Here is a 13,040-nt window from a genome sequence, read left to right as displayed (position 1 = left end):
CCATGGAATGGTTGCAGGAATTGATACTTTAAAGAAAAGATTGGACTGCAATTTGTCAGAAATCGAATAGGGTCTTCTGCTTGAGCGGGGTGGGGTGGGGGGTGGACTAGATGACCTACTAGGTCCCTCCCAACTCTGTTAATAGAACAGAATAGAATAGAATTTTTTATTAGCCAAGTGTGATTGGACACACAAGGAATTTGTCGTGGTGCATATGCTCTCAGCGTACATAAAAGAAAAGATATGTTCATCAAGAATCATAAAGTACAACACTTAATGATAGTCATAGGCTACAATTAAGCAATCAGGAAACAATCAATATCAGTATAAATCATAAGGATACAAGCAACAAAGTTAAAGTGATAAGTGGAAGGAGATGGGTGATGGGAAGGATGAGAAGAGTAATAGTAGTGCAGATTTAGTAAATAGTTTGACAATGTTGAGGGAATTATTTGTTTAGCAGAGTGATGGCCTTCGGGAATAAACTATTCTTGTGTCTAGTTGTTCTGGTGTGCAGTGCTCTATAGTGTTGTTATGAGGGTAGGAGTTGAAACAGTTTATGTCCAGGATGTGAGGGGTCTGTAAATATTTTCACAGCCCTCTTTTTGACTCGTGTATTATACAGGTCCTCAATGGAAGGCAGGTTGGTAGCCACTGTTTTTTCTGCAGTTCTAATTATCCTCTGAAGTCTGTGTCCGTCTTGTTGGATTGCAGAAACAAACCAGTTATAGAGATGACAGACATAATCTGTTATCTATATGTCTAGTCTAGTGAAAAGAAGGACTGAGGGGTGACATTTGAGCCACAAGGAACAATAGGGTTAATCTAATCTCCAAGGCACTTGAAGGCAGGACAAGAAGCAATCAAGGAGAGAAGAATTAAGGAGAAATTTCCTGACAGTTAGAACAATTAATCAGTGGAACAACTTGCCTCCAGAAGTTGTGAATGCTCCAACACTGGAAGTTTTTAAGATGATGTTTGGATAACCATTAGTCTGAAGTGGTGTAGGGTTTCCTGCCTAAGCAGGGGGTTGGACTAGATATTCTATTTTATTTCTATTCCTATTCCTACTTTATTCTCCTTTGACACTTTCCGATTTTAATTCTGACCAACTTCGAAAAAAATAAAGATGACTTTTCTCGATTCTGGCACTATCTTTTCCTTGATGCAGCCTAGAAATCTTTATTTTTTTTCTCTTCCCTTTTTATTTTCCCCTCATTTTCATTTTTCTTTGTACTTTTGTATTTTATATTTTGATAAACTTAATAAAATATTTGAATCCAAAAAGCAATCCATTCAGTAAGCTAAGCAGTGATTAAATTGGTGCTTAATCAAATTATTGGTCGTGGATTGCAGATTATTACTTTTATGTCACCTTTTGGGAGGAGTCGTTTCGGAATAATTTAGAACTTGGATTTTATCTTTTATTTGGTTTTGACTCGCTAGGTTCATGTAACAAGCCAAAATGAGGACCCAGATTGTTGAGGGGGGGGGGCAATAAGTTGACTTTGTAAATATACAAATAGAATGAGACTATTGCCTTACACACTGTAAGCCACCCTGAGTCTTCGGAGAAGGGTGGGATATAAATGTAAATAATAAAAAAAAGTAAATAAATCCTGGTTTCATGAAATAACTGAATTCCCAGGAAAAGTAGAAATAAATGCCGTACTCTTGTTTTCTTGACGTATGCTGTATAACGTTATAAATAACCTTGGCAACTTTGAGGTGTGAGGAGTTTAACCCCCAGTGCTGGTGAATTTATAGGTCTGTGGACTAAATTGGGAAACTGGAAAAAAAAAATCTAGAAGGAAAAAGTGAATTACTTGTCAGTTGTTTCTGAGAAAACAAAATGGACATGGTTCTTTAATCACTAGGAGTCAGGTATAAATTGTTCATTGATGAAGTATCTGTAAACTTGTAATTTGCATGTGTATAATCTCCCCCATATTCCTTGCTTATCTTATCACTATTTAGATCTTACATCAGTTAAAACCACCCATGTATTACCAAACACTTTCTGATTTTAAACTCAAGGGAGATTTTGTGTTTGCTAGATAAGTGGGGGAGGGGGGATGTGTTTTCTTACAGTCTTTACTGACCACCCTGAATCCTAGGTGACTCAGATGATCAGATAAATTAAACCACTAATTACCTAGAAGGGTCGTGACCCTAACCATTCCAAGCCCTTCGCTGTTGTGTATGTGATGGAATCACAGCAGCTTCCTGCAGAGCGCCTGATTGTGCAAACCAAGGACATCAAAATCACAAGCTGCTCTACCCTGTTAAATTTTAACAGGAAGTTTGGCTGCAGAAATTCAAGGCTGGCTCTTTTAGTCCATCCCTTAAGGAACCAATCAGCAAGCATTTAAGAGTGCCTTGGGCCATTCCCAAGATTTGAACCTGGTAGGAAGGAGTCTTGCCTGTTACTTTGAACCAGTGCAATAATGAAATAAATTGCTAGCACAGTTGCGTTTCCTTCCCCAATTGTATCATAGATAAAACCAACATACACAATTGTATGTTACCAAAAGGTAGTGTAGTTGAGTTTCCCAAATCACAAACTGCCGAAAACCTCCTAAACTAGGGGTCTCCAACCTTGGCAACTTTAAGCCTGGTGGATTTCAATTCCCAGAATCCCCCAGCCAGCAAAGAATATACAATTCTAGCTAACTGTTAATTCTACAAAGCACAGGTGAGTCACTCACACTTAGCATGTCAGGAAAACAAGAGTACAGTATATATTTCTACTTTCCCTGGGAATTCAGTTATTTCATGAAACCAGAGTTTATTTAATTGTGCCTTGTTACATGAACCTAGTGAGTCAAAACCAAAAAAAGGATAAAATCTAAGTTCTAAAATTATTCAGAAATGACTCCTCCCAAAAGCTGGCATAAAAGTAATAATCTGCAATCCACGACCAATAATTTGATTCGGCACCAATTTAATCATTGTTTAGCTTACTGAATGCATTGCGTTTTGGATTCAAATATTTTATTAGTCTATCAAAATATAAAATACAGAAGTACAAAGAAAAATGAAAATGAAGGGAAAATAAAAAGGGAAGAGAAAAATGTGTAGGGTAAGGGGGGAAAGACAAAGAAGAGCATTGACTTCCAGCTCCTTTTAAGGCGGCAGAATAAGTAAAACTTAAACTTTTATTCTTTTATATAATGTATACTAGCCATTTCTATAACAAACCTAAGTAATCAGCAAAACCCAACTGAATGCATTGCTGGTGGTTGAAGCAAAGCAACTGACTTTTAAGATTTCCATCTGCTGTCAATCAGAATTAAATTAAATCAGAATTATTATTAAATCTGTACCCCCTCACCATGGGACAAGCCTTAAGCAGATCCATATTTCTTTTCAGTGAAGTTTCAATGTAAAAGTGATCCACTGATTTTGTCCCTAAAAATTATCCGTTTATAAGTTTGGACAGCTAATGATCAACAACCTAGACCAGGGGACTCCAACCTTGGTCCCTTTAAGACTTGTGGACTTCAACTTCCAGAATTTCTCAGCCAGCTTTGCTGGCTGAGGGACTCTGGGAGTTGAAGTCCACAAGTCTTAAAAGGACCAAGGTTGGAGACTCCTGACCTAGACCACCAGAAATAATTGATAAATATTGTAATGATATGGAAAGCAACATGCCCAAGTGCAAACTGAAGGCCTCCACAATTTAAAAAGTCTGACTTTAGTAGCATCTTTTAAGATTAACACACATTAATATAAGGCACAAACTTTTCTAAGCTGCCGCTCACTGCATTAGACACGTGGAAGGGGCCTTAATTGATTTAGGATTTAAATACATAAGGTGAGACAAGAATGTGCTGTTACAATGGATAAAATGACAATGGAGATTAAAGAAAAAGATGATTCAGATTACTACAAAGTATGGAACGGATTTTATGTGTGGCTAGAAAATAGAAATCAAAATGAGTAATAAGAATGTAAATTTTGACTAACTGAAATCTAAGAGTATTGAATATTGGAAAGGGTAAAATAACTATGTCAATATACAGGATGTAAGTATATGTAACAAAATTGTATATAAAAATGCTCCGTATGGTTATACAAGAATAAGGGATTATTTAGAAAGACTGAATTTAATAGCAAGGAAACTGTTGATGCAGAAAGTTGTAATATATTACATAATGTTGTTATATTTGTTTTGTATTTTGTATTTTAATGTTTGATGTATGTGTATGTCTTCTTTCCTTTTGTTTTTCTTCTTTTCTTTTCTTTTTTGGTCTTTTTTCATTATGTTTTTGGTTTTAAAAATGTAAAATACTCAGTAAAAACTCTTTTAAAAACAAAGGATAAGGCAAGGTAAAGAAAATGCAGGGGAAGGTTCCCCGGACAAAATTATAAGCAGTGATTTACATATTTTTTTTTATATCAATGCACTCAAAAGCATCAATTCTAATGGGACGTCATTGCAAACACGACCGAACTGTAATTATTTCTGGGGTGGTTCAGAAGTTGAGGCCTATTCACCGGGTAAGCGTATACAAGATTGCAGCTTCAAGTTAAAAACCTGGCAAGCAAAACCGTGAACTATTTCATGTCAGCAAATATTGGTCTGTACTCAGGGAGTGCAGTATTGCTAGCCGGTTGCATCATGAAGGAGAGGAAGGGGAGGTCTCAGCAGCCAGGTCTAGGATGAAGAGAAGAGAAGTTTCAAGGGAGGATCCAGAATCAGGGGCTTTCCATCTTGGACTTTCCAAAATCCCAGGTAGCAAATCTGCAGCTGGTTTTCCCACGAAGTTTGTATGGTTTTCACATGGCCTCTAACTTAGCCCAGCACCTCAAATCAGTTCGGGGTGGGGAGGGGTCTCTCCGGTCAGAAGGGGGAGGGGAGCCAATTTTATGCTGGATTTGGGTGTCCAGGGAAAAAAAAAACCAACCACCAGCCGTCTCTCCTTTCACTTGGTGGCTGTTTGCAAACAATGAAAGTGCCAGCCAGGGATTTTTAATGCAATTGCACTCTTGAGGCCAGCTTGAGTTAATCTTAAAGCAACTGTTAAGGCTATCAGACCAACAGGTTCCTACCAGCCTCTTGCAGCGTCTGAATACACCCACTCCTTAGGCCTGCCAGATCTCTGACTTCTTTCCCCAAAAAACATCCAAGGACAGGGGTCTCCAACCTTGGCTACTTTAAGCCTGGCAGACTTCAACTCCCAAAGCAAAGCTGGCTGGGGAATTCTGGGAGTTGAAGTCCGCCAGGCTTAAAGTGGCCAAGGTTGGAGACCCCTGTCCTAGGAGGAGATCCTCAATCATCCAGGTCAGGACTGTCCCAAAGGTGGTTTTTTCTTTTCTTTTCAAAAGGCAACTGGATTTTCTTGTTTGTTTGTTTGTTTAAAACTTTTCACTTCTGGTCCAAGAAGCTTCTTCAGATCTGAAAGTTTTTTCAAATAATAATAATTTTAAAAAGCAAACAAAGCTAAGTCCAGTTGCCTTTTTAGAAAAGAATAGGAAAAGCTCAGGAATGTGGCTCCTGCATTATATTATTATTCAATTCAAATTCAAATTCAAAACCTTTATGGTCAGAGTACAACATGTGTGCAATGAGATTGGCTGTGCAGCCCCCCAACCCAATAATCTCACAGTTGAAAGACAACAAAAGACAAGAAAAATCCCTAGCCCAGTGTATCCTACAAACACACACACAATCCTGCTGCACCGTGTGAACTTATTGCACATCGCACCGCACCGCACCGCCCCCCCCCCCCCAAGTCAATCGTACTATGTTGTTGCAAAGTTATTTTCCGTTCAGAAGCCCGAGAGCCCATGGAGAAAAAAAATGTCCTTTGGCTTTTTTGTGCGGCTGCCTCTGCTTCTATACCTCCTTCCCGACGGCAGGAGAATAAAGCAGCTACTGACCATTATATTGCGTCACTTGAGAATACCGTTCACTAAGGGCAGGTTTGGGGAGAAATGCGGGAACGATCCGTCTCCTTTGCTTATAAAAGCTTTTTTTTTTTTTAGCGTCGGCCTTGGACGATTTCAAAGCCGGGTGTTTGAAAACACCCGTTTGGGGGTCTGCCTCGCAAGCCTCAAGCCAAAATTTTCCCGTCTTGCGGGTCAGACGGCCGTAGGTGGCACCATCCCGAAAACCACGTGCGACGGGAACGGGCTCGTTTACTGTACAATGACACTCCACGACTAGACGGAAACTTCAAGCGCGCCCCGGGTTGCAACTCCAAACGATGCACACACACCAGCGGAGCCGGTGGGAGCTACTTGCCCGGACTTGTTCGGAAGCGAAGGCGAGGGTCTTTCTCCTGCAGGGCGATCGACCCGACCGTCCTCTTTCCTTTACTTACACACACACAGAGAGAGAACCGTCAAGGCCGGAGACAACGCCAGGCAAGTTTTAGGAGCGCCCCTCCCCCAACCTCCCCTCCCCTACCGGGGCTGTCAACGCATGGACCTAATGGGCACTTGCCCAGGGTCCCCAAGAGCATAATCGGGCCCCATGCTAATCTGTGTATGTTATCCCTTCCATGCGTACAAATGCATAAATATAAATAAATATTTATAAATATTTATTTATAAATATAAATAAATCATATAAATACTGCGACATATTTATTGCATTTTACTGCGTTTTTAAAAAAAATCAAGACTTAACATGCATTCATAGAAATTAACGCCGATAAATATATGTTTACTTTTAATCGACCATTTGCATTTTTTTTTTAATTCCTGCGTGAATAGTGGTCGTAGGGGCCCCCCAGGACAACTGCTTTGCCCGGGCCCCAGAATGCTGTTAAGACGGCCCTGCCCGTCCCCCCGTCCCCCACCCGCACCCCGTTTTCCTAACAGCGAAGGCCACCGCGTCGCCTCCTCCTCTCCCGGCATCTCCATACTTCGCTTTGCGCGGGACCAGGGGACGCGGGAAAGGAAAAGTCACGGGACGCGCGTGGATCAGCGCCGGGAGGACAAGAAAAAGTCAAACAACTTTTTCGCGAGTGGGTGGAGAGGGAGAAATAACCCCAGGTAGGCAAACCCGAAGGAAGGTTGCCAACTCACCGGCAGGTAAGCAAGGATGCAAAAGGTCAGAAGGAACTGGGCTCGCATGGCGACGCGGAGAAAGGGACCTCGGTCCCCGGCGGCGGTGGCAGTAGCAGCAGCAGCCCTGTGGGAGAACAACGCGTCTCGAAAAGGGGCGAAAGCGGGGAAACGGCAGCTGAGCAGCCCCCCCAAAGGAAAGCGGTCTCCGTCGTCCTGGGCCTGCCGTCTCGCTCAAACAGCGGAGTAAAAAAAAAAACCAACAACGCGCTCCGGGACTTTCCGAGACTGCGAGCCGGCAGATACTGGCGCAGCTGGCTGGGAAGGAGCGACGACTAAACTTCAGTTGCCCCGCGCAGCTTTTTAAGCGAAGAGGAGGGAGGAGGAGTTGGAATTACGCAGGTTCCCTCCGCCCCTGGCCTGCTTCAGAGGTTTGGTCCAGGTTGTCACGCTTTGAAATCCTCTAGTTTGTCATCTTCGGGAGGGAATTTTGTGTTTTTTTTTTCCTCCCATCCTCCATCTGGGGCTTTCCTGCAGCTGAACTTTCTGCCAACTTTTTGCTGCCTCCTGGAAGGATAAATAATGCACGTTGGCTGGAGGCCAGTGGCTTCTTTAACCCTGGAGCGGTGAGACAAACCAGGTTAATGCGTTGGCTGTTTTGTTTGGTGCTTCTCTCCCTGCCTGTTGAGTCGGGTAGAGAGAAGGCTTGGAAGTCCGTCTCACAATAGAATAACAGAGTTGGAAGGGACCCGGGAGGTCTTCTAGTCCAGGGGTCCCCAACCTTTTGGCCCTCAGGGACCACTAAATTCATAATTTTAAATCCCGTGGACCACTGGGCCTCTGTGGCTCAGACTGGTAAGACAGTCTGTTATTAATCCTGCGCAGAGTGCACTGGCTACCTGTGGCCTTTCGGGTGCGCTTCAAGGTTCTGGTTACCATCTTTAAAGCGCTCCATGGCATAGGGCCGGGTTATTTACGGGACCGCCTACTGCCACCGATTGCCTCCCACCGACCCGTTCGCTCTCACAGAGAGGGACTCCTTAGGGTGCCGTCCGCCAGGCAGTGCCGACTGGCGACACCCAGAGGAAGGGCTTTCTCTGTGGGGGCTCCCACCCTCTGGAACGAGCTTCCCCCAGGGCTGCGCCAACTTCCCGACCTCCGAACCTTCCGCCGCGAGCTTAAGACACATCTATTTATTTGCGCAGGGCTAGCCTAGGGTTTTAGTTTTAAATTTAGTTTTAATGGAGTCTTATACTATTTTAGTGATATTTTAATTTCGGCCTAATTAATAAGTTTTTTAATTGTTGTTTTTACTTGTATTATTCTTATGTTTTATTTGGCTGTACATAGGGCGGTATAAAAATTCGAATAAATAAATAAAAATAAATAAATAAAATTAACACATTGCCTGCAATTACTGCAGGTTCTAGTCCCACCAGGCCCAAGGTTGACTCAGCCTTCCATCCTTTATAAGGTAGGTAAAATGAGGACCCAGATTGTTGGGGGCAATAAGTTGACTTTGTATATAAATATACAAATAGGATGAAGACTATTGCTAACATAGTGTAAGCCGCCCTGAGTCTTCGGAGAAGAGTGGGTTATAAATGCAAATAAAAAAACAAACAACTAATAAAGGTAAAGGTTTCCCTTGCACACATGTGCTAGTCGTTCCTGACTCTAGGGGGCAGTGCTCATCTCTGTTTCAAAGCCGAAGAGACAGCGCTGTCCGAAGATGTCTCCGTAGTCATGTGGCTGGCATGACTCAACGCCAAAGGTGCACAGAACACTGTTACCTTCCCACCAAAAGTGGCCCCTATTTTTCTACTTGCATTTTTTATGTGCTTTCGAAACTGCTAGGTTGGCAGAAGGGACCACTAATATGATCTGCCTAATGACAGTCTGGGTGGGTGTGGCTAGGTGGTGATGTGACTGGGTGGGCGTGACCAACTCAATGTCACTCACTACAGCAAATCCCATTCCTTATTAGCACTGATGATGTTACCTAGCTTGGGTAATGAAATGTCTGGAAGAAAACAAGCAAGGTAAGAGAGCACCAAAGGCCCCTCATGTCAACCCCGAGCTACAAATATTTTTTACTAGAGCGTATTAACTGGTATGTACTGGGATGACTTTGATTATATGCAGATTTTTCAAGTTCTTCCAAGACTTTCTAGAACAGCGGTCACCAACTGGTGGTCCGTGGACCACTGGTGGTCCTTGAGAAAATGTTGGTGGTCCACAGAAAAATTATTTCCATTTTTAATATTGCACTAAATCAGGGGTCCTCAAACTACGGCCCCCTGGGCCGGATATGTGCAATAAATGTTTGTGTTGCTGCAGAGAGTCTCCCCGTTTGGGGGTCTTCTTGTGTGGGTCGGAAGGGGACAGAAATTCCCACTTGGGGTCTGCTTCAGCCTCCTGGTGTGGGGCTTTGGGTGAAGGCTGGAGGGAAGTGCTGCTGGTAGCAAAGAGCCGGGGGGCCTTGTTCCAGTGGGACTGCATCATGGCCTGGAACTGGCTAACCATCTCAGCCTGCTGAGCCTCCAGGCACCTGTAACCTGGCCTTGCACTCCTGCAGGTCTTCCCTCTGCTTAAAAAGCCTATGCTCCTAGTCCTCCGTGAGGTGCTTCTGCTGAGCCTCCTTCTCGGCCAGATCCAATTTGAACTGAGCCAGCTGTTTGGCCAACTCTTTCTCATAGGTGGCTGCTTACCTCCAACAACTGCTTCCTGTTGGGGCCCTAGGAGCCCGGGCGGGGAGGCGATGTGTGGCAGGGAGGGGCGAGTAGAGGCAGGCGAGGCACCCCTCCACGTGAGTGACATTGAGTTGGCCACACCCACCCAGTCACATGACCACCTAGCCACGCCCCCCCAGTCAATCATTAGGCAGTTCTTATTAGTGGTCCATGGGATTTAAAAGTAAGAATTTAGCGGTCCCTGAGGTCCGAAAAGGTTGGTGGCCCCTGTTCTAGAACAAGAAAAAAAGCTGGATTCTTCCCAGCAACCTGAAAATACAGGTGCTAGAAACAATTTGTTACTGTGTTGTTGTTTTTTTACTTTTTTGCTCACCTGGCAAAAAAAGGTGTGAAATATATTGAATACCGATTTCAGTAGTTACTGGGTTTTGCATTCTCAGAGGAAATTGACCATTAGTTGTCTCTTTTTTCCACCAACCCAAGATTTGCATTTTATCCATTAGAGCTTAATCCAATTAAATCCAGATCTGCATTCTATGGAGGCAAAGTTCGCATCTTCAATGAATCTTCAGTATGAAAAACACATGGCCAATTTTTTTTCTTTCTCACTCAATTTTTCATCGAAATCAATTAAACCTGATCAAGTTCCGTATTTATTTATTTTTAATCACAAATTTGTAACATTTGGGTTACTGTGTCATATCTTGAATGACACACGTACAAAGGAAAAAAAATGTTTAGCGGTTACTGCAATATGTCAATAAAGCAATTGATTTTTATTCGGTCGCAGATCATCAAACCAAACAAAAGTCACAAGATGACTATAAATTAAAATATTATTATTATTATTATTAAAAAAATATTATAAATAGGGGAGTGCATAAAAATTCTACAATATTTAAGAAAAGTTGGAGGAGATACTCTGATGTACTCTACAAGCTATAGAGCAGTGCTTGGCTGTGGCCAACAAAATTAAAAAGTGATTTTATTTTGTTGATCACAGCGAAGTACTGTGGTTAGATAGTAACAATTTAGGAAAGAGAGAGTCAGAATGGCAAGAATGTTTAGTGAAAAATGAAGATAATTCCTGCTGGGCACCTGCATAGAGGGAACAAAACAATGTGTTCCATTGTTTCTCCACCACATTGTTATCTTTAGTTATCTCCCTTCAGTAGCATCTGTTGGAAGGGCATTCAATTTAGCCAAGGATAAAATTGTTAACTCGGATTAACAGATTTGGAAGGGACCTTGTAGGTTATCTAATCCAACCCCCTCCCCCTGCCCAAGCAGGAGACCCTACACCATTTCTGACAAATGGCAGTCCAGTCATTCTTGAAAGCTTCCAGGGATGAAGCTCCCACAACTTCCGAAGGCAATTTCTGTTCCATGGGTTGATTGTTCTCACTGTCAGAAAATTCCTCCTTATTTCCAAGTTGAATCTCTCTGTTGTGACCCAGGTTCCTGGACCCGGACTCCTGGACTCGGATGATTCAGAAAGTGAGGGAGAAGACCTGGCCAGCCCTGCTTCTCTTGAGCCCTTTCCCTCCCTGGCACCCACTCAAAGGGATGGGGAGGGGCCGGCACAGCCTGATTCCATGGAGCCTCCTTCTGATTTGGCAACGCCCCAAGAACAGTTTTGGAGCGATGCAAGGTCACGTGAGCGTGATCGCGTGCGCAGCAGCGGAAGAGTTGGGACAAAGCCAAGTCATAATTGTCATGCAGTGACATCTGCAGAGACTATAAATAGGAGGCGGACTTCCTGGTTTTTGTCTTGGACAAAGTAATGAGTTGGCGAGCTAATGAATTGGCGAGCTAACTATTTCAATGGAGGGAAGAATATATTCGTGAGTAATTCTGGCCTTATCTATAATTTCCTCGTTATCTCCAGAAACTTGGCAGGCCCGTGGGTAGACGTGGCCAGGACATGTATCTATGTAAATAAAAGGAAAAAAGAAGGCCTCTGACGGACTCTTTGCTGGGAGTATTAGGGGGAGGGAAACAGAACATTTTGTCCAAGACCTGACTAAAACATCTTCCACCAAAGATGGATCAGCAGCAGGTACAGCAGCAGTTAGAGCAGCTACAAGCGGCTAATCAACAGCTCCAGCAGCAAGTGGCTCACTTGGCAGGCCAACTTGCTGCCAGGAATGTGCCTGCAGCCCCCCCCCATCCTCCCACTCCTCCTCCTCGTCGCAAGTGCCCGATAACCGTGCCGGATAAGTTTTCTGGGCAGCCTGAGATGTTCCCGACCTTCTTGGGACAGTGCCAGCTCTACATGGCTATGAGGCCAGAGGATTTCCCAGACGACCGGGCTAAGGTGGCCTTCGTGATTAACCTTCTTTCCGGCTCGGCTGCTCGATGGGCCACGCCCCTCTTGGTCCAGGACAGGCCCTGCTGGCGGACCAACAGCGTTTTTGGCAGCACCTGCGCACCATGTATGAGGACCCGTTCAATGCTGACGGCAACCAGGCGCCTTAAGGAACTCCGTCAAGGAAACGCCCCTGCAGGAGTACATCGCCGAATTTCGTCTTTTGTGCCAGGACTCTGACTGGAATGATGCAGCGCTGGTGGACGCGTTCCAGGAGGGACTCTCAGAGGAATTGCAAGACGAGCTGGCCCGTGTGGAGGCGCCGCGGACCCTTGACAACTTGGTGCCCCTTTGTCTCCGCCTCGATGCCCGTCTGCAACGGCGACCGTCCGTCGCACCCCGGGACCCTCCGTCGACATCTGCACCCCACTTCCTGCACCACCAGCACCCAGGGTCGCCCCACGTTTTGTAACCGCCATGGAAGAGCCCATGGAGTTGGGAGCGCCAGACCTCGCCTGACAGCCCAGGAGCGGAACCGAGGCGCCAAGGGGATTGTGCCTGTACTGTGGGAGCCCGCCACTTCGCCGCTTCTTGCCCCAGAAAGCGAAGTGGGGCACGACGCCGTCCCGAATCACAGCGTGACCAATCGGAAGCGGAGCAGGCCCGACCGGGAAACCCTAGGTCGGGCACGTACTAAGCCCCCACTGGGCGTTGCGGAAGTAGACTCTGGGCCCCTCGGCATCTGATTCTGGACACACGGATATGGTTGGGGAACCAGTCGGACGGGCTCCAGGCGCATGCGCTGGTGGACTCAGGGCCACAACAAACTTTATGGACCAGGCCTTTGTGACCCAGTTTGCGGTCCCGTGGTTCCGTGGACCTCCGATGCGGTAGAGACAATTGATGGGCGAGAACTGGTGTCCGCCCCATTAAATTTGCCACCCAGCCTTTGCGCCTGGCTATTGGGGACCATGAGGAGGCGATCCAGTTTTATGTCACGGCGGACCTTCATTTTCCTTGGT

The 13,040-nt window shown here is 44.8% G+C and overlaps 1 protein-coding gene across 2 annotated transcripts in view; it reads right to left on the bottom strand.

Annotated features, from left to right (window-relative positions):
• Positions 1–7,589, bottom strand: part of LOC131203786 (tumor necrosis factor receptor superfamily member 10B-like) — a 61,550-nt gene extending 53,961 nt beyond the window's left edge. Inside the window, exon 1 of one of the 2 annotated variants that reach the window (XM_058194391.1) lies at positions 7,039–7,589. In XM_058194391.1, the coding sequence (XP_058050374.1) occupies positions 7,039–7,086 (48 nt within the window). In that variant the 5' untranslated portion in view covers positions 7,087–7,589. The remainder of the gene's footprint in view (positions 1–7,038) is intronic. The other variant, XM_058194390.1, reaches the window with a different exon arrangement.
• Between the last annotated feature and the right edge of the window lie 5,451 nt (positions 7,590–13,040).

The sequence above is a fragment of the Ahaetulla prasina genome, chromosome 9 (assembly GCF_028640845.1).
Source record: "Ahaetulla prasina isolate Xishuangbanna chromosome 9, ASM2864084v1, whole genome shotgun sequence".
In the NCBI taxonomy this organism is placed as follows: Eukaryota; Metazoa; Chordata; class Lepidosauria; order Squamata; family Colubridae; genus Ahaetulla; species Ahaetulla prasina.
This window is presented reverse-complemented; position numbering and strand designations above follow the sequence as displayed.